The sequence below is a fragment of the Lipophrys pholis genome (genome assembly GCF_963383615.2).
Source record: "Lipophrys pholis genome assembly, chromosome: 7".
Classification (NCBI taxonomy): Eukaryota; Metazoa; Chordata; class Actinopteri; order Blenniiformes; family Blenniidae; genus Lipophrys; species Lipophrys pholis.
This window is the reverse complement of record NC_137638.1, coordinates 17,891,482-17,916,591: the sequence shown is the minus strand read 5'-3', so window position 1 is coordinate 17,916,591 and position 25,110 is coordinate 17,891,482. Positions and strand designations below refer to the sequence as shown.

The window sequence follows — 25,110 nt, the reverse complement described above, 5'->3', positions numbered from 1 at the left end:
ATGTTTAAACACAGAACATCAGTTGGGGTTGCAGTGTAGATCTTCATTCACATTCGTAGCAGAGGAGGCTGGTCACATTCACACGACTCGGTCAGCTGGGAATTTTCTTCCTCAGGAGAGGGTTTAGCTCCCCTGAAGCCAAATGTTTTGACTTTCAGGAAAATTGCAAACCAGTTTCTCCTGAATTGTAGGACATGGGGTGATTGAATCGGACACAGAAGTATGTGGTTGCAGTATAACTTGTAGTGTTTTTTTTTTTTTTGTTTGTTTTTAACGACCTTACTGAAAGGCCTAAACACACCCTGCTATTACTTCTCTCGCCATTAGGTGGCGTCAGTTCTGAAACTTATAAGTGCTCTTGCTTAACATGAGAATGAATTGAGCTTTTCATTGATCAGGCACAGGGAGGACAGGACTTCATTAATTCTCCTTTTATATCATGTATTTATATAATCCACAAAGCAACTCTAAACGTTAAAACTGAGCTTGTGTTTAAACTATCGAGAGCCAGTGGAAGGGCTTCAGAATAAATGTCTTATTGCTCATTTCCCCTTCCATTTTGTGAAGATCAGCTTTACTTTGAATGTTGTGATCCATGAGGTGATCAAGCTGCTTTAAGCAGTTATTAACCACAGATGTCATTCGATGGCATGTGTCTCACATGTGTCCTGCATGTGGTTTCTAAGACTTTCCTTTCCCCTCCTGTACGACCAGTTGTTCTCAACATTCGGAGGGCCTGTTTCCACCCATTACGTTTTTGCCTCTTGTTTCTCTTGACCAAGTCTTAAGAAACTTTGGATCTACATTTCTTACAAAGCACCCTCAATTCCAACCCTTGGAAAGTTTCCTCGTAAGACAATCTGCTGCTCCTTCAGCAGTTTCGAAACTGTTGATGTAAAAGGCTGATAAGTTGATGTTGGCACAGGTCGCTATTAGACTTTTGTACTCATTCGGTGCTGCAGTCACCATTCACATCTGTGCGTACATGATGTGAATCTAGACTGTCCGGCGTTATCCTTCTGGGGGAAGCCCAGCCACGACTCAAGTCTTTGAAGAACTTCTCATTTCTCATTTGCTGTGGCCAGTTGCTCATGTGGATTATCATGAAGACTGAAATCTGTCTCTCTTTACTGACAGAAAAGCTGATTCATCCAGGCCCAGAAAATGATCTCATCAACCTCCGCCTTCTCCGTCTTCTCTCTCTCCCTCCCTCCCTCCCTTTCTTTTTCTCTTTCTCTCTTTCTTAAACAGACACAGCCCCTTTTTTTCAAAAGAAAACAAGTCCTCCCTCCGAGCTCCAACTTCTCTTAAGTTCAAACAGGCACTTGAGGAGATGACTTCAGCTGTTCCAATGGAGGACGGCTCCACATGGCTGTATTTGTTTGAATTAAAGTCACTAAGTTCATCCACCTCCCACTGAAACTTAAAATCTCGACTAAAATGAAAGTGTTTGTTCCTTCCATTAGTCTCATGAGTGAAGGCCTACATAATGAAAGACCAATTGAGATTTGTCATAACTCCCAATCACATGCTTCAAATTTTGCGGTTCAAATCTTGTTCATGGTTTAAAAGTGCTTTGGAAGTTTTGAAACAGTTTGGATTCTGCACTGATGTTGAGATACTAGACTATTAGTCCTCATCGTCACCAACAGCATGATTTGTGCCTCTTAAAGACTAATCAGTATCATCATCACTGTGATTGATTGAAAATGAACACATTTTGAGGTGCTCTATCGAGCTTTTTGATTTAACTTGTTTCCTCTGTCTTCTGAAGTCCCCACTCTTTGTCTGCATAACAGCAGCTCTCATCTCCTTCACTATGTGACCAAAAAAAACCCCTTCATTTCCCATCTCAGACACAGTAGATCATGTGCTCTTGAATGGGCTGCTCTCTAACATCCTGTTAGATGAGAGAGCATAACTCTTTACTGTAGAGCTCAACAGTTTCATTCATTAAGTCCCTATTGTTACTGGGTTTAGAGATCCTACCTCACTGATGTAAAAATCTTTGTTTTATGTCATGGAAAGCAGTGATCATGTTACCGGTCACAAGTATGTCAATTGTACACCAAACATAGCAGCGCTTCATGCTCATCTTCTCCTTTAATCATTGCTAAGTTTATACAGGCCTAGGGGAAGTTCCTGAGCTGAGTGAAGCAGCTGCCTCATGATACTGAGATATCAGCTTTAAAGGCTTTTCTTGTCTCTGGGCTCTTTGCTAAGAGTGCAACACAGTCTTTATTATTGAGACACTATGAAATCTGTTTATGTCTAAATCCCAATTGAGAAATATTAAAAATCTGTCATTTTGTCACAGGATGACTAAAACGCAGAATGGACACAATAAGACTGTTGGTCTGGAAGCAATGAGACAAACAGAATTAAATCTCTATCACTTTAGATATGAGCTTTTGTTTGCTGTGGGGTAAATTGAGTGTATTTAAAGTAAGTATGGGCTAAATAATAATAATACTCTACTAGTTGTATTGCAAGCGTATGAAACAGGTTATAATTTCCGTTTTGTTTTTTTAATCATAGTTGTGTGTATTAATATACAAATTTAAGACAATAAACATGTTATTCGAAGAAGCGGTAGGAGGTGAAAAATCAAATGATGTACCGACGTTATTTTTCGAGTAAAATCACACCACCAGTGTTTATAACAACAGATCACTGTATACATGATCATGTTTTACAGTGGACTATGTGTTTAAGGGACCCAATTTTAAAGTCAGTCAACCAGTATTTTTCATGATTTGGTAATTAAACCTTTTTTAATTTTTTTTATTTGCATAGAGGTTACCTTCTGGTACAAAAATCCACATAATTTAAAATGAGTCGTTACTCGGCTGTCCAAACATTACAAACACTTATTACTCAGTGACAGTGTGAAGTGACTTGGTGAACATGGGGTTAAGTTTTCCTCCACTCCTGAGCGTTGATCCCTCATAATGGGATGTGCCACCGAGTCGCTCTACAGCAGGTCAACATATTCAGAGAGGCGGTGCAACATGGGCCGAGGCTGCAGGGAGACGAGCCGAGAGCTCCAGGCTGCTCGCCGCTCCTGATTCCATCTGACCGACCGCCTCAGACATGCTGACACGTGGATCACTGCGGGCGCGAGGACCCGCGAGCCGCCAGGTGGATTAACCCGGTCGTCGCATGGGTGTGTTGTCAGCGTTCGGAACCGCTCCGTGTTTTTTTTTTCCTCCTTTTTTTTCCGGGACCCGGCGATGCGCTCATTAAAGGAAACTGGTTTCGCAGACATCCGGAACACGCATCCATGCGCCACGACCGCTCCGCATCCCGATATGCTTCTGACAAAAGCCTCAAGGAGACCCCGTAAAAACCCGCACATGCAGATCGGCATGGGTGCGTCAACGCGGTTATTTCGCTGTGTTTTGCGCACGAGGCTTCGGAGTGCGGTTGTGCAATGAGACGTTCAGGAATGATCAAGTGAGACTTTATTGATAAGATAAATCTGACAATATGGCTGATCAGAGCAACATCCAGTCCGCCGCCTCCAAGAGCATCCGGCCCTTTAAATCCAGTGAGGAATACCTGTACGCCATGAAGGAGGACCTGGCTGAATGGCTCAACACCCTGTACGATCTGGACATCACTGCGGACACCTTCATGGACGGACTGGAGACGGGCTGTGCCCTCTGTCGGCACGCCAACAACGTCAACCGCGCGGCGCAGGACTTCCAGCTGGAGTACCCGGAGGCTGCCCACTCCATGAAGGTGCCGTCCAAAGATGTTGTCTTCCAGTCGCGCAATGTGGTCCAGGGCTCCTTCTTGGCGCGGGATAACGTCTCCAACTTCATCAGCTGGTGCAGACAGGAGCTCTGGATCAAAGACGTCCTCATGTTCGAGACCAACGACCTGGTGGAGAAATGCAACGAGAAGAATTTTGTCCTCTGCCTCCTGGAGGTGGCCCGACGCGGCTCCAAGTTTGGCATGCTGGCACCGATGCTGATCCAGCTGGAGGAGGAGATCGAGGAGGAGATCCGGGATCAGGAGAGTCTGAGGATAGATGCAGGAAAGCCGGTTGAGCAAAGCCCACCCAGCAGGTGTTTCAGTCGGAAGGAGAGCTGCCACAGTGTGGAGGATGAAGAGGAGCCTGATCCAGAGCCCTTCGTCTGGCAGCAGAAGAGAGTTTTATGTGACATGCGAAATTTGGATGAGTTGGTGAGTTGCCACGATGAACAAGATAAAACTGAAGCGGCTGTAAGGCTTATCAATTCCTGAATTTTAAAGCAGTGCATTATATAGTTCGCTTGCATTTTGATCTCACCACTTAATTTCCCCTCAAACTTGTTAAAGTGACTACATTGTTTAAAATGTAAATCTATATGGGCAGGATAGAAGCAAATACATTTTTCCCACAGGTTTCTCACCCTCTGGCCTTGGTACAAAGTAAACATCATCCAGTGTGTTTTGTCTGCTGCACAAAGCAGCTGATAGACGACCAATGTCTGCCACATTATAGCAGACCTGTGAAAACTGAAGGTCCATCTCCAAAACTGTCATGCCTGTGTTATAAAGAAGACAGGCACCATATAGATTTCCTGTAGGATGGGAGTTTGTATGCATCCCCACATGGGTTTGGAATGTGTTATTGAATTCCTGCTCACCTGCAGACTCAGTATGTGAAAGATAGACCCAATCATCCACGCTCCCCCCTCAGGAGAGCACTGAAAGGTCACAGGTCAACTAGGAAACATTTCTTCTGCATTCTTGCGGAGATGCCAGCTCTATCTGCACAAGACGTTGACAGGGATGACATTTTTTTTCTGTGTTGACAGCCTCTTTAATTCAGCTCATCCATTAAGAATAATCAATACACTGTCCTGCAGGAGTGATAGATCACTCATGTTCCGCCTCTTCAGATACACGAGCAATGCTAAAAGCAAAGAAAAAAGCATCAAGCAACTTAACATGTTTTGTAGAAGTCGTCCACTCGTGTCATTTGTCTTGTTGACCTGCATGTGTGACCTTTGTCAGGACCTGCTCGACCCTAACCCTAACCCGAGCAAAGATCTTATTAGAACACAGCTAATGAGTGGACGGCCAGCTCAGCAGAGCACATGCTTGTTGAGCTGCGAATGGAGGGCTGAAGTTAATATTTTCGTGCTGATGAGAGGAACAATGTCCGTCTTTGACACTGACGATGTGAGGGACATCAGAGAGGGAGGAGGGGAGGCAGGCGACAGCCACCCGCTTGGCGGGCAGCAGAACAGAGGGGGCCGAGTGTGACCGCTGCATCACACAAATAGGAGAGCGTGTGGAGGAGGATGTGTGCCGGTCTCATCCAGACGGCCTGAGTCCACACACACTCTCACTCATCTGACAGGGGATTATCTAAGCCAGCTACATTTTGGGGACAAAACAGCCACAAGTGAGCTACACTTTAGGTTCAGCAGTCTTTTGCACTGACACAGCCAGCTCACTTACACTCACATTGTACTCACCGTCAGCTCTCAGACAATGACTTTGAGAGCCTTTGATTGATTGTGGATAAAAGTCCACAAGTAGCTGCATGTAAGCTGTGCCAAACAACAAATATCATCAACATAATTCCATTCATAAAACTACAGGAGTATGAGCAAAAAGTCAGAATAACTGAATAGTGCACTATTATTGAAGCTAATTTCCAGTTGTTTACTAAGTTATACTGGGAACGCCAGTCTGTTTACTTCAGCCCTACATTTTGCTTGCGAGATATTTCCTTCTTAAGTTCCTGCAATTTATTTAACCTGGAAATCAATATTACGCTAAAATCGGACACCAATTGTAGATCCCTCTGTCATCTTAAACATATAGTCACCAGTTTATTGTTAGAACGCATTTGTAGTCATGGATCATTGTGTAGCATTAAAAGAAATTAGTCCAAAGCCGAAGTAGCGTTTTCAATGTTTTGGGGACTGGATTTCCTGTCAGCACCTTGTGAGTCGCGCTCAGGGCCTAATTTAAACCAGTGGTCAGTACAAGTAACATGATTTGAATCTGATAAGAAGAGATACCCCGTGAAAACTTCCTCAGTAATTACACAGTACCATTGAAGTAGCTCTTAGTTTAAACAAGGCTACTTGTCTAAAGTCTTGATATATTAGATTTGCTGTCCATTTTGAAGGAAAGTATAAAATTAATCTGTCTACATAATCTGCCTTCCTGTATCCATGACTGTTATTGATAAGATGTCATCAATACGAGGATAATTTAGTCCAACTGACCTCTTTGTAGGCATAATTTGTTGAATGATGGATATATCGACCTAAAATCATTTGCAAGTAAACCCATTTTGTAATATGCCTTCATGAAGCCTCAAACCATTTACATTTCAGGTAGAAAATGTTAGATTGATGTATGCAGGGGTATCCTATGTGAATGCTGATAGCAATGCAGCATTAAATGTTACGTAAAACAGTGATACACCATCATATTTATTCATCTTTCTAGCATTAAAATGATAGGTCATTATGATAACAGAAACTTCACTTAACCTGTTTCTGTGTACCTCAGCATCTGATGAGATTTGTTTCTTTTGCACGTGTCTGTTCATCTACGCAGTCTTCGGCAGCCACAGTAATCCTCTTGTTGAGACAATACAAGTGAGGAGATAACAGGATTAGATGTTATCCTAATGAGTGTATCATAACGTACACAAATACAGCCTATGCTTAGATTATAGCGCCTTCTATAGACATCACTATAGCAACTTGGACGAAATACGGTTCGTCATGATTTGACCCTGAATGCTCATGGAACTGTGAAGTGACTCAGAGAACTTGTGACTCCTAAAGCAGACAATCAATGTGTCACAGCTCCTACCTACTGAATACAGTAGGTAGGAGCTGGTTACAACACACCCTCATGTAAACACTCACCACCTCTGTGTCTCCTTCTGATGTGTGACGGCCTCCGTCCTTACTCATCTTGCAACAGGACGGCTTCTCACACTAAAGCTGAGGAAGTGACTAGAGTGTAATTTCCTTCATAAGAGTTTTACGCAGTGGTGAGTCTGAATTGTTCTTCTTTCCCAGTCCTGGACATGTGCAGGCAGCAGCTGGTTCCCATCGCTGTTTACATCCATATTAAGTTTATCCTTTACATTAGGGGATTTTCTTTCAAAACACCATGAGAGAGAGATTAGGACTTGGATCGAATATATCTGTGCATTCCTATATGCTGCACTGAGCCGGAGGCAAAGAAACGCTGAACGTGGCTCCACACATGACCTTTTTCATGAGTTTTCTAGGGCTTGACATTTGGTCCTGCGCTCCATTGTAAAAATGCATACAGTAGCTGTACAATGGATATGTAATGATAAATTAAAATGACACTTAGAGGCCGCTTTCTCTGCACTCTGACTATTCACCTATTTACTGCATGCACAGGCATCTATAAAGTGCTACATCTGAGGTGAAAAAATGACAGCCCATTGGAGCTTCCCTAGTCATTGTTGACTCCCTTTATTGGCCGTCTTTGCTTCTTCTTGCTCACTCAGATAAACTGGTTCATGTCTCTTCTCACCCCGGGCTTCAACATTCAGCCCTTGTTTGGTTCATATATGTGAGCCCTCACTCCCATCCCCCACCACTGTCTCCACTGGAGATGATAAAGCAAAGAGTGGAACCGTATGTCTTGTTGGTGGCGTGGAAGAGAGGAAATGAATAGACTGCCACTGTTGGCGGCGGGGTAATCAAAGGCTGACATCTCGATCTTTGGATGGAAACACCAGCAGAACAAAAGGGAAAGGGGGGGGGGGGGGGGCACAGAAATGTGTGTTATATGCCTGTATGGACACTCTGCTCCATTAACCTGATGGTTCAGTTCAGCATTCAGGGAATAAAGAGGAGTGGGGGGGGGGGGGGGGGGGGGGGGGTCCACAACAGATAGTGTGCCCAGAGTGACTTTACTGTACACTCTGTTGAACCTGACTAGAGTGGATGTTACTCTGGGAGGGAGAGCTACAGTAGAGAGAGTGAAAAGGAAAAGTAGGTCATCATGCTTTGCATCGGGTCACACTTGTACGCTTTGCTGAGAGAGCGTGGCAGCCTTCAGTATTTTTACCCCTTGTGTCACATGCGCGCATGGCTTTTTATTTTAGGTTATTTTACAACATTAACAGTGAAGAACAGTGCTTCCGTCTCTTCCTCCTCCCAGTTTTCCATGCACATATGGAAACAGCTGACTCCTCACTTTGCCTATTGTCTGCCCTTATTGCAATGCTGCGTGCTATTAGATAATCATTTGCATAATTATTTTTCAATTGAATAGCTTCCCAGTCTGGTTTCTATCAGTTTGTGTAGACAGTCCTCCACTGGCTATTTTATGCACCTGCCCGCAGCGTTTTCAGTCCAGTCTCAGGTGGGGACCGATCATATATCCTCTAACCTTGGCTGTCTCAAGCAGATTGAGAGCTTTACAGCTCCATCAAATTGAAGTGGCAAATGAGTTAGACAGTGCCCCCATATTTAGCTTCCTACTCTGTGATTATAGTGATGTTCGACTGGGGCAGATGAATAATGGAATTGTTCATTGTACAACAGTGGATCTCTGTCAGGGACTGGAATTGCTGCAGCTCCTGATGGACTGATTGTTGTGGAGACAGAAGACAGACATTGATTTAAAGAGAGAGGTTTCCTTGATGCGGTGGACGATATCGGCCCGGGAGAAATGTTCTAACACGTTTTACCCTGATCAAAGAAGTGCTGTAGAGTAAATACGGTATATACAATCACAATATTGTGATAACAGCTAAATATGTTTGTGCTGTTAGAATATTTTTTTATGAAACTTAGATTTGTACAGTCACTAATCAATAGCATACATCTTGTCTATTAAACCAGAGTTTGTGCAATGGTGCTTTTAGATGAACCTCTGTACTCTAAAATATCAAACTGCTGCCTTAGTGCACTCTGATTTTATTTCAATTCATTTATTTGACCTTGGATGCATTGGTCCAGTTAGAGGTGCCACTTTTTCTGAACAGTTTTATGAAATTAATACATTCTAAGCATGTTTTTAAAAAATAGTTCATAATAAGTACTCGTAACTTAATGAGGTAAATAATTTCTGTCCTAAATTGAAGTATATACAAATTTGAAGTTATGTTATTTCCAGAGTTGACAAAAATGAATAGTTAATGAAATTACAATACTAATGGTTATTTTAATGAAAGAACAGATGCAATGGAGGTTTCATCTTTTAGAGAAGTGCTGATATTTCGTAAATCTTTTTTTTTTGTCATTCAAGTTGCCCTTGAAATCAAATAATTGAAACAGTCATGATAAGGACAACAATACACACAGAAGTGCAGCTATTGTGACCCTCCTAAATTATTATAAATTAGTAGACTTCAAGTCTCCTCCCCTTATTGTAAGGGCAGAAACTGCCCTACCTGACCCTGAGGCACTCGTCAAGCTCTTGTTTTTCCATGTTTTCTGTGCTGGTTAGGCCTGTTTAGACCAGCATGCTAACTACCGGCCTTGAAATACTTATTTCCACACCGTGCTCTGTTCAATCCCTGGGGCTACGGGTCCAACATAATTACAAAACATAATTATCATTCATTCAGACACTTGCCACCTCCCTACACGCCCGTGTTGTTTAGAGAAATTATTTGCGCAGAGAAGCATTTTCTTGTGTGTGTTTATGAGTTGTGGCGTGGTCGTCCACAGAGGAGTCGTTTAGACAGGCTGTCAGGCACGCACTTTAATAGGAGGATAGATTCTGAAACGTAGCTGTTTTCAATGTGGCTTCACAAGCTTGAGGAATGTTTTCTCATGGGTGGTGGAGCAATAACCCCTCAAGTTCCAAAAATCCCTTTTCTGCCAGGCAAACGCCCCCTGTGGCCTAGTTTCCTTGTCTCTTTGTGCCTATCTGTTTCATCTTGAGAAGTTTCCACTCATCAGGGCACACAGATAAGTTAGTGAGATGAGTCCTGTTCTGTCACTTTGTCAAAAAAAAATAAATAAATCCACCCTGAATGTACTCTACGTATACCAGCTTTTCACAAACTCTCCTAACAGTGCTATTGTGTCACTGAAGGCTCAGAAGCAAATCATAGAAGCGCCTCATATAAATTCCTTTGAAATGAGTTGTAAAGCTGAGTTTTTATTGTTGAGGTGTAGCAATAGGAGTGCTTCTTGCAGCACTCCTTAAAGAAACCAGTTGCAGCAGGCAGCACACCTTTATTTGATGAAGGAACAAGAGCAAACAATGATGTTGTTGTATGTTGTTGACTTATGAAGAGAAGCAGATCAAAGCGGATCTGCAGCTTATTTGATTTTTTTTTTTAACTACAGTGGGAAAACCTAAGGCACAAAACTATATCCAAGTGTAAATATTCCTGCTTCATACCCACCCACAACTTGTTCATCGTACAAGAAATCTGTCTCACATAAAAAGAGACGTTGGTGAATTTATATTAGGCTGCATTATACTACATAGTGCCGAGTTGCATCCAAGTCTACATTTCAAATCGATAGAGAATCATCACATCTTTATTTGTCCTCCTCCCATTTCCTCTGTTCATCCCAGGGGTTTTCTCAGCCCTCAGCCTCGGCCTATCTCTTCCATGAAGGGGCGTTCAGATGTTTGCAGGTCAGGAAGGAAAAGAATGCAGAGATTGTTGACTCATGCTGAGCAGATATGACGTGATCCTAGCAATAGCCTTGATAAAGTCTTGTAGTGTGAGCTGTGTGTATTTGAATATACACTCCAATGCAGCTGCTACATGCCACAAATGCACCACATGTTTCTTTTTAATTCTAAAAATGTTTCTCTTTCTGTTCTTGTATAAAACCATATCTACTTCCCTATCTGTTGATAGATGCAGCAGATTCTCAGTATGGGGGCGGGCGTGCTGTGGGTGGTTCAGTCACTTTTCTTTTTCAACTCAAACATCTGCAGCTCTGGCTAAAAGCGTCTCTCCTGTGACCAGCATGCATCCATAATTCATCCAGCAGTTTTTCGCAGTGTTTCAGCTCTGCTTCCGCATGCTTCCACCATGACCTTCTCTCTGTCTCCTCCCCTTTCCCTCTATCTCACTCCACTCTGCACTGTGTCTGAGATGGCCAGTGTGTTTTGGTTTTAGCGTAGCTGTCATTCTTGACCTAGTGAAGACATGGGAAGTGCACACATTTCATTTCCAAAGTTCTGCAGAGTAAATACTCGCAGGGCTCCTATTGATTTAAAGATTTGAGGACGTATCCTGCTCAGTGTTTAATGTGAACACAAGTCCTACACCTTCCCTCTTTAGAAAAACGTATGACCTCAGCTCACAAGCTGAGGGGGAGAGAGGGTTCACTATTGCTCAAATGAAAAAAGAAGGCAAACTGTACAGTCCAAAAAAAAAGAAGTGTGTGTGCGTGTATGTCTGTTGCCATAGCAATCTTTCCATTAACTCACTGGTTAGGGTTTTTCCAAACACCGCTTGTCCACCTACTGACAGAAATAAGGACAGGGTGACAGGGCGGAGGAAAGCAGAAGGAGTGAGCAGATGAAGAAATGTTAGAGAACTAAACAAAAAGGAGACAAATATAGGTCTGGTTAGCCTGTGCTGCGGCTAAAAATAAAGGCTCATACACAACAAAGAAGCAGATGAGAGAGAAAAGGAGAGGAGGCTCAACAGGGGCAGGTGAGAGGTAGGACCGAGGGGCAGGTGAGCTGCTGTAGCTTAGCTTTGATTCCTCCCTCTTTAATCAGCATGGGACAGAAGAAGGGGGCTATTTCCAGAAAATAACAAGGTGCCACCTTAAGCTTTTCAACAGAGCATAATAGAGGTGCTGTGGGTTGAGTTAACACACACCAGACGCAAGCTGCTCAGGTCTTGTAATGTAAACAGTCAGAAGGAAGAAGCCTAGAATCTCAAATTCTCCTCCGATTTGTCATTTGATCACTTACTTATTATAAAATTCACTTGTGCCTGTTGTAATGCTGTCTGCACATGTACTGTGAATGCTTCCTTTTGTTTTTTTTTTTATAGTTGTGTAGATTCTAAGTTATATTTCTAACACAGATCAGTTAGTATAAAAACCAACACATAAACGTGCTGCCCTGTTATGAACCCTGCCTATAACCACTGTCTGCTGGGATCAGTTCCAGCTCCCTGTGAACTCAAATTTAATCAATGAATTAATGGTCAGATGTGCAAGACAATGCAAAGTATTACACTTACCCTATTCTCATTTTCACATTGAATGAATAAACCCTCTTTTCAGGTCTTTTCTCTGCCGAGAAGTAAAATGTATTGTGTACTTGCTCTACTAGTATTAGGTCTGACAAGTTTGCTGAATTGACTCAGAAAGTATGGAGACAGTTTTGCTGTAGTGTGAAGCAGCCAGTCATTCTCTCTTCCTTTGGTTTCCTCAGTCCACTCCAGAGTTTTACTTCCTCTGCCTCCTGGTCGACAAGTGCGCACACGCCTTTGTCTGAGAGAGATGCCAAGAAAAACATCAAAGTTGTCCAATCCAGTGAGAGCACAGGCACATCTAACTCCACCCTGCAGTTGTGTCTGACTCCAGTTGCCTAACAAGCACCCCCAACCACACCGAGGGCACCGGCACTGACTTTTTCAATTCAGAACCGAGCTGGCAGCGCAGGCCAGCTGACATCATCCCCAACAGCAGTCTGCTCGTCGAGCTCATTCTCCCCTTCAGTTTATGTCACAAACACTGTCCCGTAGAAGCCCTGAGAGCTGCACAGGGAGAGTATTCATTAGCAGGTCCTCATATGTGTTTTTGTGACGTTTTGTGGTGAACTAAATGACCCAAATGTTCCGAGGAGATGACATGATGCAGTGCTTTTAATGTGGTAAAACTCCAGGGTGGGGCACTTTATCACCCAGTTGGTGCTTTGGGAGAACATTTGGCAGGAGAAACACACACACACACACACACACACACACACACACACACACACACACACACACACACACACACACACACACACACACACACACACACACACACACACACACACACACACAGACACACACCATCATCATCATCATACCCTGGGCTGGACAGCCAAGGCTGCTCACACCATAAAATAGATTCATTGTGTTGTTGACACATCGCTCATAGTCGGTGGTTACAAATTTGCTCTCGTGTGGGGGCTGCTGATCGGAAAACAGGAAGAGGATCATTGCAGATTCCTGTGCATCATGTCCGTGTGCTCTGAGTGTTTTAATGATCGTTTTTGTTCTCTTTAGGTGCGTGAGATCCTTGGCCGGTGTTCCTGTCCAGCTCAGTTTCCAATGATCAAGGTGTCCGAGGGGAAATATAAAGTAGGAGACTCCAGTGCGCTGATCTTCATCAGGGTAGGTCTGCACCACCATAAACATTGACACCAAAGCAAAGTGTTCCATCAGATTCTTTACAGACTTTCTTCTCCACTTACACAGATTTAGTAAAGGTGTTATTCTTATCACATGAAGGTAAAATAACAGAAAAGGTACATTTTCTTTCATTCCAAAAAGGACCTCATCTGCAAAATATCTGCATTTACATTCTGAAGAAACCACATACCAAAATGTTTATCAATTTCTTTTTTAAACTGGGGTTATGGTTCAAGTTTGGAAATAATTATGTGACACTTATAAGACACTTGGTTGCATTTAATTATTTGCTTGAAAATGAATGTTGAGTTAATTATTCTTCAGTGAAGCCATAAGAACTAAATACTAGGAAGTATTGTTTTTAATCTCAAAACTTCCAAGCTCTTTTTAGTTAGTTGCTACTTGTGGCCACCCCTTTCTTTAAACCTGGTATAATTACAGTTGTCACTCGCTGTTGCAATATACACTTGAATAGCTTTTTACAACTTGAAACGTTAAGCCACTTTCCTTTCAGTTTTTTTTAAGGGGTAAAGCCTGGAAATTTTATTATTTTGTGTAAAGATTCAGCAGTCAAACATTTTTTACATTGTAAACTAAAACATTAACTTTTAATCCAGAGTTTACAACCAAATATTATATTATATGTTTTTAAATTGGAGTATCATTACAAAAATAAAATAAACATAGTTTATTATGGTTTCACTTTCATACATCAAGTTTCAACAACAGTTTGCATGGTCAGCTTCATTGTACCATTTTCATCACTTCTGGTGTTTGCACTTTCAGTTTGACGTCCAGCGACAGACATTTCTCCACCTTAACATGATCATCTGTCAGCTAATATTGCATGTGCCCTCACGCTTTTGTGAAGCAAAGGCACTATGATTCTACATCTTTGAAATTCAGAAAGCTCATAACGTGTTCAAGTAGCCTAAACTACAAAATAAACTAAACGAGGTGAAATAGACCTGGCGTGTGCTGAAAGCTTTCTTTTAGTTACATGCTATACTGTAGACAGAGTATAAATATATCATTATTGGCACAGAGCACAAAAGGTGTGCAGTGGCCATATGAAGCCATACGGTGCTGACATATGGCATCATATGTTATTTCAAGAAGACCTTGGTTATGTAGGTACAGATCGAATCGAACAGTTTACTATGTATGGGCTGTACGGTTCATTGTGTGTGTGAATTCATTGTAATTTCTCTGTTATCAGAGTGTGTTTACAAGCGGGCTTCGTCTGGCCCACTCCCTGAACTCTTTCCATTTAGACACAAATAGAGCGGTAGGTCATTCCCTGAGTTTTGCTTATCTGGGCTATAGCTTGTTTCTGCTGGACTGCGTGGCTCCTCCACAGTTCAGGAACTGACACTCAACCCACCGCAGGTCTCAGAGGACGGTGCAGGAAGACACTGGCTGATACCAGAAATTGATTTGGTCTCACTTACTGAAAATGTACTGTCGCCAGATTAATGGATTATCTCAATGGTTTTCCAAGTTTCCTGCATTTACAATAGACTGTTAGTTTATTTGACTGACAATGATGTCACTGTATTTTCCACTTTGTGAGGCACCAGTCAGTCTGTACAAGAACATCTGCCTCCAGGAAAACTTGTGACACCTTTAAAAAAAAAAAAAAAAACAGTGCCTGACAAAATAAAAATAAAAAAACCCAACAGACTCAGTCCATCCATTCATCTTCTACATCGCTGTATTCAATCCATCGCTGGGCGCTGGAATTGATCCCAGCTGTCATACACTCACATTCACACCTAAGATCAGTTTTAGGGTCAGCAATTAACCTCAAATGCATGTTTTTGGGCTGTTGGAGACAACTGGAGTACCTGGAGAGAACTGACACACGCACAGGAAAACCATACAAACTCTGCGATGTGACCAAGACTCAAACCCGTAACATTCTCACTATGAGGTGAGAGTGCCAACCGCTACACCACCATGTAGCCCAACAGATTCAAATCCATAATAAATTGATTGAGTTTTAGTCACATCCTCTGTCAATCAACCACACCAACTCTCAGTACTGACTTAAATGTAATCATATTCTGATTATATACATTTATTCAGTCATCCATCAAACCATTAATATTCTGTACATGCTTTATTGAAGTTGGCAGGTTTGCGAGTGGCTTCAGCTGAACCCAAATGACAATGAGTGCAAGGCTGTGTGCGTTCTATACAGATCGAACACAGACACACACAGAGAGACAGACAAACATGGAACAGAAACATTTTTTCAAGTCACCAGTTTCGTAATTCACGTGTCTTTGTAATGTGGGTGAAAGCTACAGTGTGCAATGAGAAAATCCACACCTCCATAGGGAAACATGCAAGATCCACACAGGGCCCTGAGTCCAGAATTAAACCCCTACACTACCACACAGCCCTAACATGTGCAGTATTTGTGAACCTTGCCATTTCCAGATGAATAGCAAACACAAATTATTTTTTTTCTCTCAGGATCCTTGGCTTTTCATGTCAAGCATCACAAAACATTGTGCATGAATCATGCTATACTGCAACTTTGTTTGACAGATCAACACTTTTTACTTTTTACTTGAGGATGCAAACAAGAGTGGAAGTGAAGTGACACAGTAACGGATCACATGGGATCACCCATCACTTCATGTGTTCTCTGCTTTTCTAAAAATAACAATGCGTCCTTTAAAACAAAGCATAGCCTTACAGCCTCCCTGACCTCCACTTCATCTATTCTTATAGTCCCGATGATGGAGTTTGATGGGGTTTTTTCTCATGTAAACATGTGTTTGTTTCTTCAGCCTGCTGTTCTCAGTGTAAACACCATGTCCAACTAGGACTCGGCTGTGTTTGTCTGGGGAGCCCGTGACGTGCCAGATTTTCTCTTTTCATGTTTTTTTTTTTCTTGCCCTCTTGTGACTCCTTGTCGTGAACGACAGTGATTATGTGAATGAACGAACAGCTAAAAGTGGCCTCAACACCACTTTCCCTATTCTTTTGATGGGAGGAAACAGGCAGCCACCTTTGAACCCAACAACCCCCCTTTTCAGCTGCCAAAGCTGTGACAAGGACCTCGAGTTGAAACTGGGGATGAAGTTGTGAAAGGAAATGGGTGAGCGGACCATATGAAGAGAAAGGGGCAGTTAATAAGGCGTCTTTATCCCTGAGGGAGACTCCTCCCCGATGGGAGGAGATGCCTTCAGGTTCAAGGCACAACAGCTGAAATCAACCAAGAGCTTTATTTTGTTTTTTGTTATTTTTTTTAAACTCTACCGCAAGATTTAAGAAGAAATTGGTTCAACACGCCCCCGCAACGATGACAAGAAGTCTCTCTGTTCACGGTTGCCATAGAAACAGGGATTGGGTCTCTGTACTGGTGAAGGCTGCGATACCCCTTCAGTGGTTAGTGAAGCAGCTGAGCCACAGATCTAAAGAGGAATATGGTCCCCTAAACATGTACTCACACTCCCCTGGAGGGCAGCAGAATTATTATAAACTTGCTGGATAATGAAATACATGATGCAGAATACAAAGAATTAAAAGGTTTATTCAGCTTCTCACTTTTCAAGTTCTGCTTGTGCTGCAACTTCTGACTCAAATATAAGTAAGGCCTTCATTACAAATTGTAGATTATCCTTACGCCCGTACTGTTTTATTAGATGACTGAAGTGAGTCAAATGAGCTCGGAGTCATTGAAATTAATATATTCCAATTAAATTTTTAAGACCCCTAGTAATTCTCTTTGTAGTCATTTGTTTATTACACTGCAATTAGAAATTTATTTGGCCTCCCAGTTGCTGGGACCAGTGGGAGAGTTCCTCTGATAGCTCAAAATAAACAACATTTAAGACACATAAAATTAAAGTATTAGGTTGTATTTTCATGCCAGAGTAAGCACATGAATACAACATCCAACTATGTTAAACACTGGAAATTTGATTTAATGTTTATTTATTATATTCAGATTATAACATTTTAGGACAGTTTTTTAATAACAGTCTGTTATTCCCTTGTTTCAACAATGTGTATCTTCTATTTCAAATCCCACTTTTACAAAACCTGCAATGATGCTAAAAGAATACACTGATATGTTATTATGAACTCTGATTTTCACTGCTGGCTCATGATTGTCATGCAACATCACGCCAACAATAAACCTGTTACTGACATAAGGCCAAAGCAGAGGAGAGTAAGCAGTTTATAACCCCAGGTCTGATAGAGATAAGCAGATCAGCTGTTTCGACGGATTTCATGGTGCAGTGGGATTGGCAGGGATCGTATCAGAGTGAAGGTGGGGTCAGACTTCGGAGCACACATCCTGTCTGTGGCCTCTCTCTGCTCACGGCCACAGACCCAAAGATGAGACTCTGCGCAATGTGCCGTTTGTTGGAAATAAACTCGATGCCAGCCCACACAGATGTATCACTGCCTGGCCTGCCCTCAAAGACCCGGGTGCACCCTTTAAACCATGTGGCTGGCAGACTGTGTTACACAACCGGAGGCGGGAGGGTGCATCCACGGGGCTGTCACATCAGACTCAGTGGGCTGCCTCGGTGATGGAAGCCTCTGCCTCCAGGCATCGTGTGGATGTGTGTGTGCCTCAAAGAGCAGAGAAGTGTAGGAGGTGACTTCTCCACCAACCCCCCTGTGTTATGGCCCCCACCTCCTCTCTGCTCCTCTGCCTGATAACTGAACTCTCAGCTGAGGAGCAGAGGGGACGCCTGTAGTTAGTTGTTACCATGCTAATTCTCCCTGCTGCCATCTGAAGGAAGAGCCCAACCAGCTGACAAGCATCAAAAAAGGAGAGGGGCTCAGGAAAGGAGTGGCTTTAATAGCACTTTGGCTCTTTCTTATGCTCCCGTATTCTGTTTAATTGCAAGTTGGCATGGCAATGAACAGCCTCTCATAATGGCTGCAGCTGGGGGTGATGTGGGAAAAAGACTGGTCGGGGACAGTGGGCAGGGGCACATGCAGGGGTGCATCTAGTTGTTATGTAACACTGTGGGCCAGCCAGCCTTCAAGCAACTGCCCTCTGTGTGTGGAATTTACATATCTATTGACTTGTGTGTGGATGTTGCACTATATCAAGGGGTTCAGCCATTTCATTTGTGAATGTGTGTGTTAACCTCACTCCATCTATTGAAGCTTTTTCTCTTCCTCCCACCCCCAGGTCCTTCGTACTCATGTGATGGTGCGTGTTGGAGGGGGCTGGGACACATTAGAGCACTATTTGGACAAGCATGACCCGTGTCGCTGTGCTGCTTTTGGTGAGGTCACTTCCTATTCTCCATTAGCCTCTTACAAAACAACTTTTTTGTTGTGGTTCAGTGTTGCATAATTCATAATACATTGAGAACGTAAAATGGAAATGATTCACTTCCGATGTACTATATTCAGACCAGGAACAAACATTGGGAAGGTCAGCAGTGTTGAGTTAGAAACATTTAGAAACATTAAGGTAAAGTACATGTAACTTTGTAACTGCATGCATCAGATGGTCTCATTTTGCTTTGATATAACAGGAACAATTTAAAAAGAAGTGTAATTGTGCCACCTCTGTACTAAATCAATACCCAGGGAACAAATGTTTGCAATGGAAAATATGTAATGGATCCAGTTTTCCACTTTTATTAAATGCAAAGTGATATACGCTCAGTATGTTTCCCATTCTTATTAGAGTTGCCACTAAAGTGTCCATAGATGAACGCCGGTACAGCTGACCTTCAATCCAAATCAAAACTGGTGTTGTATTTCCATCACAAAAGGCAGAGCTGAGCACACAGTCTTAGCTAGTTGCACAAATATGCAATTTGTGTTCTATTAATGTTCACCAACTGTCCACATCGTCAACCAACGGTCCATCTGTCTGTAAGGCAGCAACTTTAAATTCCATTGCTATCTTGGGATTTTGATGCCACTGATGGTTGAAGAATTATTCATGACTATTGGGTATCTTTTAGAGGTTAACGATTGCACAAAATACCTAATATTGTTTCAAGGAACTTTTTAACACTTGTCATCTTTTGTCCGCAGCCCACCGTTACCATCAAGCTAAAGCCAGCGGGCAAAATCAGGGAGCTCAGAGCAAATCCTCAAGTGCCCACTCCTCTCGCTCCACCAGCCCAGGTCCGCACTGGCGAAATGACGGCATAGCACCTTACAAACCTTCGGATAGGCGGTCCCTGGAGCCTCTCGCAGCTCCCTGTGCCTCCTCCTCTCCCTCCACAAAGCCCGGTCGGTCTCAGAACTTGGAGCTCGACGCCGCTGCAGCTCGGGCTCTGCTCCCGCGGCCTCCGCGAGACCGCTCCGAACCGCGTCACTTTAATCCTCTCAGGTGAGCGCATGTGTCTGCACAAGTGTACGGATCAGTGGGATGCCATGATAAGTAATTAATCTTTTTCAAGTAGCCGTACAGGACACACTCAGTTTTTACTGCTTGCTCTTTTGTGCACGCAGCCAGACACATACACACACACATGCACACAAAGAGTGGGGGAAATACACAACAAACACCCATACCAGGAAAACACAGATTAGACCAGGGAAGATTTATCTAATCTCAGGTGACATTGCCCTGATAAACCCATCTCACACAGCCGCTCTATAGCACCGTCTAGTGGTTACAAGGTCCACAATAAAACTCTATATGGCTGCACATCTCTATATTCCTCTCTCCTACCTTCATTCAATTAATTGGACTAGTGACGTCTGTTGTGGCTGGGATTATGAGAGAATTGTTCTTTATTCTTCTTCTTATTTATTCTTTATTCTCTTGCCACAGTAAACAGACGGTCCAAATCAACATGGAACCACACCTGAAACATGAAACAGCTATTTCTGACATGTTTCTGGAAAACTGCGTGTACAAAGTGGCTGTACTGATGCGATTATTGTACATTGCTCTTTATTTAAGTTTTTCTCATGCCTCACAGGAAGCTGGCAAAATGTTGATTTAGTCTCATACTTTTACAATATGTTAGATTGCAGAGGCACCATTGTTTAACACAATTAGGAGCAGAGTGGTGGTTTACGTTGGCTGCCAGCCAATGCCTGGCGCATTCCTGTTATGAGCTACAGCTGATAGGAGACTCAAGGCGACAACTCAATTAACCCTGTGTGGGCGGGGCTTCCTCTCTCATGTGACCTGGACCTGATCAGACTAAGCTCACAACTATCCCTGAGCAACTGTTCACTGCTAACTGGAAAAGTAGGTCAACAGGTGGGCTCCAGGCCGGCGGCCTGCCGACTGTCCTCGGATCAGAGTTTTCAGATTAACTATAGAAGCGATGAAACATTTATGAAAAGTAAATTATATGATCTGAATGAAACAAAACACACAAAACAATACTTCTCAGTTTAGAAACAGGTGTGTTAAAAATGTTAGGTATAACTGCTGCCGATTTATAAGCTCAATTAACAGTATCCTTGTTTAGCGGACGATTCGGCAAGATGCTTAGTGAAACAAGTGTGGGGGTTTTTCTTTTTTCAATTGTCAAATTGTGTCCTATGTAATTGAAATGTCATGTTGGTATTACTGAAAAAAATTATTTAATCAATAAAAAAAATGGATTTAGTCTCCTTTTGCCATTTTTCAAACCAAATGATTTATCTTAGCATGCATACCTCATGTGTGGTAAGTACACAAATGTGCTTAGTTTGCCTCACTAAGAACTTTAAAGGAGTGATGCTAATGCTTTAAGTTGACAGAGCACGTTTGTTTTTACAATTTTTGTATTTAGCATGAGGCCCATACTGACTGCCTGGAAAGTTTCTGCAGCAAAATGAGACAGACCCTCATTATTTTGTGCATATTAACGAAAACAAAAGTTGCAGTTGCAGTAAAGTCTGTACACCTTGGAGTAAAATTGGTTCATGCATGTTATAATTGAAAACCTTTTTTTTTTTCTTATTAATTACGTACAGAAAACTGGTGAGCACTCCTGAATTCTACTTTTAAACACATCCTCTGTTTGGTCTTCATAATGCACACTATCGATTAGCATTCATCAAATCTCTCCAGGATTGTTCCCCCTCTATTATACACCATGAGCTGATTATGCACTTAAACCTGAAGGGCCCACTGGTGCGTGACAGTGCAGCGGTGTCTGGTTGAGAAAGGGCAGTGGTGTGTGTTGGGCGAGAAAATCTATGAGACCTCTAATCCTGCCCCCACTTGTTCTCATCTTCTCTGTAATCCCCGGGGCAGTGGCTGTCCACTGTTCCAAGAAACACATGAGGTCAGAAACACTCTCTGTGTGCTGCAGCCCCGGGATGGAAGAAACCCACGAATCCTCCACACTACATGTTGAATGCCACATTATAATATGAAAGAGAATTACAGTATGTTTACAGTGACTCTGCAGGTGTAATCAAAATCAGTACAGAATGTTAATGCAAATTTCAGAAATTCTTCATCTAAAATATTCATTCTTCTTTCTTCTCTGCATTGTAGGAATAAGGAGACAAAGATGCCGCTGACCAGACGTTTGTCTGGAGACAGTGACTCCTCCACAGCCTCCTCTAAGGGAGGGGGAGGAGGAGGTGGACGGCCCTCTCTTGGTGGTACTTCACGCCGTTCTGGTGAAGAGGTAGTTCTGCTTGTCAATCGTAAAGAGGGTAAGCATATGATTGAAAGGCCTGGAGGTGGAAATCCAAACCCATCCCTGCGTACTTCACTGGCCCGTGCACGCAGCCAATCACGGGAACGTACCGCCCTCGCTCCCATACTGAAACCCAATCCACCACAAGGATCGTCTGAGGGTACGAGGCAACCTCGTACAGAGAGGGGGCGCTCTCTTGGAAACGAGGGTCCAAGGAGGCTTCACGCTCCACGTTCCCACAGCCAAAGTAAGATATCAAGTCGTGCTCGAGCCAACGATGCCAGCCCAGGACCTTCTCTCTCCTACAGAGAGCCTCAGCCCCCGCCGTCGGACAGACGAGATGACCTTCGGGCCAAACAAGTGCCCCCTTCCTCTCCAAGAGTAGGTGGTGGCTTTAGCAAGAGGCAGTCATCCTCTTGCTCAAACTCACCTATTAAAGGACTCCAGGGCAACAACAGCAGCCCCAGCAAGAAAACTATAAGTACTCCTAGACCCCCAGCGCCTCGTTCACCCTCCACAGGAAGAGGGAGACTACTGCCACTAGTCACCTCAGGAGGACGGCGTTCACCGCATTCCTCCCCCCGCAACTCTCATCATCACCCTGCCCGGCCCTCTCGGCTGTCACAGGGTCCTCGCTCTGCTGGGCGAGGCCAACACAGGAACGGGTCTGGCATGGGGCACCAGGAGTCAGAGGAGGAGGAAGGACGGGGCTTTGGCTTCCAGATGCTGCCAACATTAGACCCTCAGAGAGAGCAGGACCTGTATCGCAGCTTTGAGGCTGAGTTTCTAGCCAATACACAGCAAGCAAAAACACTGTCCAGTAAAGTTCCAGGGGGAGCGACGCTGCAGGGAGCGAGGACTCATCCAGTGCCAGCACTCACTGATCCTAATGTCACGGATTCAGCCTATTCCTCTTCTAATTCCTCTAGTTCCTCTTTGAATGTGGGGGCAAAGATAGGAGCTCTGCCTGACCTCAGGGAATCCAAGAGAATGAACCCCCGTCACCTCTCCCTGGAGGACCCCTTGAATTTAATTTATGGACACAATTTTGGTCAAGGAGAGCCTGAACACTGGGGGGATTGTGGAGCAGGTCTCAAGAAGCTCCCAGCGATCTCGAGCTCTATGGAGGAACAGGAACATTCACCACAGACAGACAGGCTGATGAATGAGATCCCCTCGCAGCCTCATGTCCCCTGCAGAAATATGAATGGAGACCATGGATGTTGTTCTCTGACACAGGGACTCACAGGGCAACAGAATCAGGGTGGCTGGGCCACACAGACAGAAGCAGACGTTCCTCTGGAAAACCACCAGCCGAGCTTACCTTATGAGCTGGACAATTGCCATGGGAGCGATGACCTCCCGCCACCGGAGGCTTGTCCATCACCTGTGGCCCTCCCCCCTTCTGAGGACTGCTCCTTTCAGGATTCCTCCAGCGAACACTCTTCTATGTGCTTCAGCTTGAGTGAATCTCGCTCTGAGTCCCCCCCGCCATCTTTACGTCTGACCAACGGAGACTCTGACAGTGACGTCTCGCAGACTCAGAGAGCGCAAAAGAAAGCGAATAGGGTAGATCCTGTCTCGAAGCACAAATCGGCTGCAAGGTTCAGGCCTCGCATTGACAACAGGCCAGAAAACAGCCCCTCCCGTATTCCCACACCGGTCAGCTACAGAGACCTGCAGGCTCATGACACTCTCTCCCCCTGCCACACCCCACCACTTTCCCCACAGAGCTCCCGTACAGGCCGTCCAGCCACATGCAAAGGCCTACACCAGGCCTTTGCAGACATGATCCATCCTCAGCCGCGCTCCCCGGCCATGGGTCACAAAGATTTGTCCTTTCCTGGACAGTCAGGTAGTTTGGATACTGAAGCCTGGATGTAGCACAGAACTGACGCATCTGTCACGAACTCTAACTACTGTGTACAAATATGACTTGAGACTGGTCTACAGATTGTTTTCACTGCATGTCAAACACTCATTTTCATTTAATTTCTCCCTCAACACAAATGCAATGGGTTCACTTACATTTGCTTTTTTTGCACTCAAGCCAAATTATTTATTACCAAAGGAATGGTTCTTTTTATTTTTATGCTAGCGTCATTTTAATGTGTGCTTTGCCAATTACAAGGTGGGTTTTTTTGTTTGTTTTTCTTTCTTTCTTTTTTTTCATGTGAACTTCTCACGGCTGACACACACAAATATAGAGAGAGCATATGTGCTGCCATGTGCCCCTCTAAGGGGGCATGGTAAAGTGCCAGGGATTTCAAACTGCGACTCTACTCAGTGTAAACACTAAACCCTTTAGTCAGATGGAGCAGCTCCCTCTTGTGGTTCGCTGCAGACTCTCCACTTGCCTTGGTAGTCAAAATACTGGTATGATGGCTGTGATATTTTCACTCTCTCCACATCAGTGGTCTTCATATATGACAGCATACTCATAATTACACCATATTTATTAGTCACGTGGGTGAAAGTGCCCCCAGCATTCCTCTCACTTTATGGACCTGGTGCACACTAAACATTTGTGTACAGTTTAAAGGTTGCTCTGTACTTTTCACCATCAATCCATGCAATTGAAATACTTTTTTCTCTTTTTAAATGGTTAGTGTGTTGCAGGTTTTTAACTTTTAAGTTTAATGCAGTAAAACGTTTATAACTTCTACTTATAAGTGGATCAAGTGTAAAGAGATGAGGAGCAGTGTTAGTTAAGCTACACTGTGTCGTTGTCACTGAAACGGAAATATTAAGAGCTCTTCCTCAGACCAAACTTTACTCTGGAAAACAATGCTGACTATATATGAATATAAGTGCAAAAGTCACACAATTCGGAGGATGAATGTGTAAATACCTGTTGATGTGCTCATTGAGGAAAGTGGTTATTTTGTATATAAAAAGCTTGGGATTTACAGTTTACTGTACATATTCACTGTATTAAGTTCTGTGCTGCCTTAGCTATGCAATATTGGTGTTGGAAATGCCTTGACAGTTCCCTTTGCCTTAAAATTTATTCACATGTTAGTTTTGAATGTTTTTGCTTAACATCTCTAAGATCTACTCCTAACACTACATTCCCATTATGATACTATTTATAATGATGATTGGAAATCTAGGGCCTGGATGTGTTAAAAAAATGAGGTGCATTGCCAATTTTTCATATAA

General features: G+C 43.3%; 1 protein-coding gene across 1 annotated transcript; it reads left to right on the top strand.

Annotated features, from left to right (window-relative positions):
- Positions 1-2,976: 2,976 nt before the first annotated feature.
- gas2l1 (growth arrest-specific 2 like 1) lies at positions 2,977-23,944 on the top strand. The gene is made up of 5 exons (XM_080466791.1): positions 2,977-4,191; positions 13,223-13,330; positions 18,519-18,615; positions 19,382-19,682; positions 21,801-23,944. Exons 1-5 carry the CDS (start codon positions 3,490-3,492, stop codon positions 23,830-23,832), a joined length of 3,240 nt encoding a protein of 1,079 aa, XP_080322917.1. The 5' UTR covers positions 2,977-3,489; the 3' UTR covers positions 23,833-23,944.
- The last annotated feature ends 1,166 nt before the right edge of the window (positions 23,945-25,110 follow it).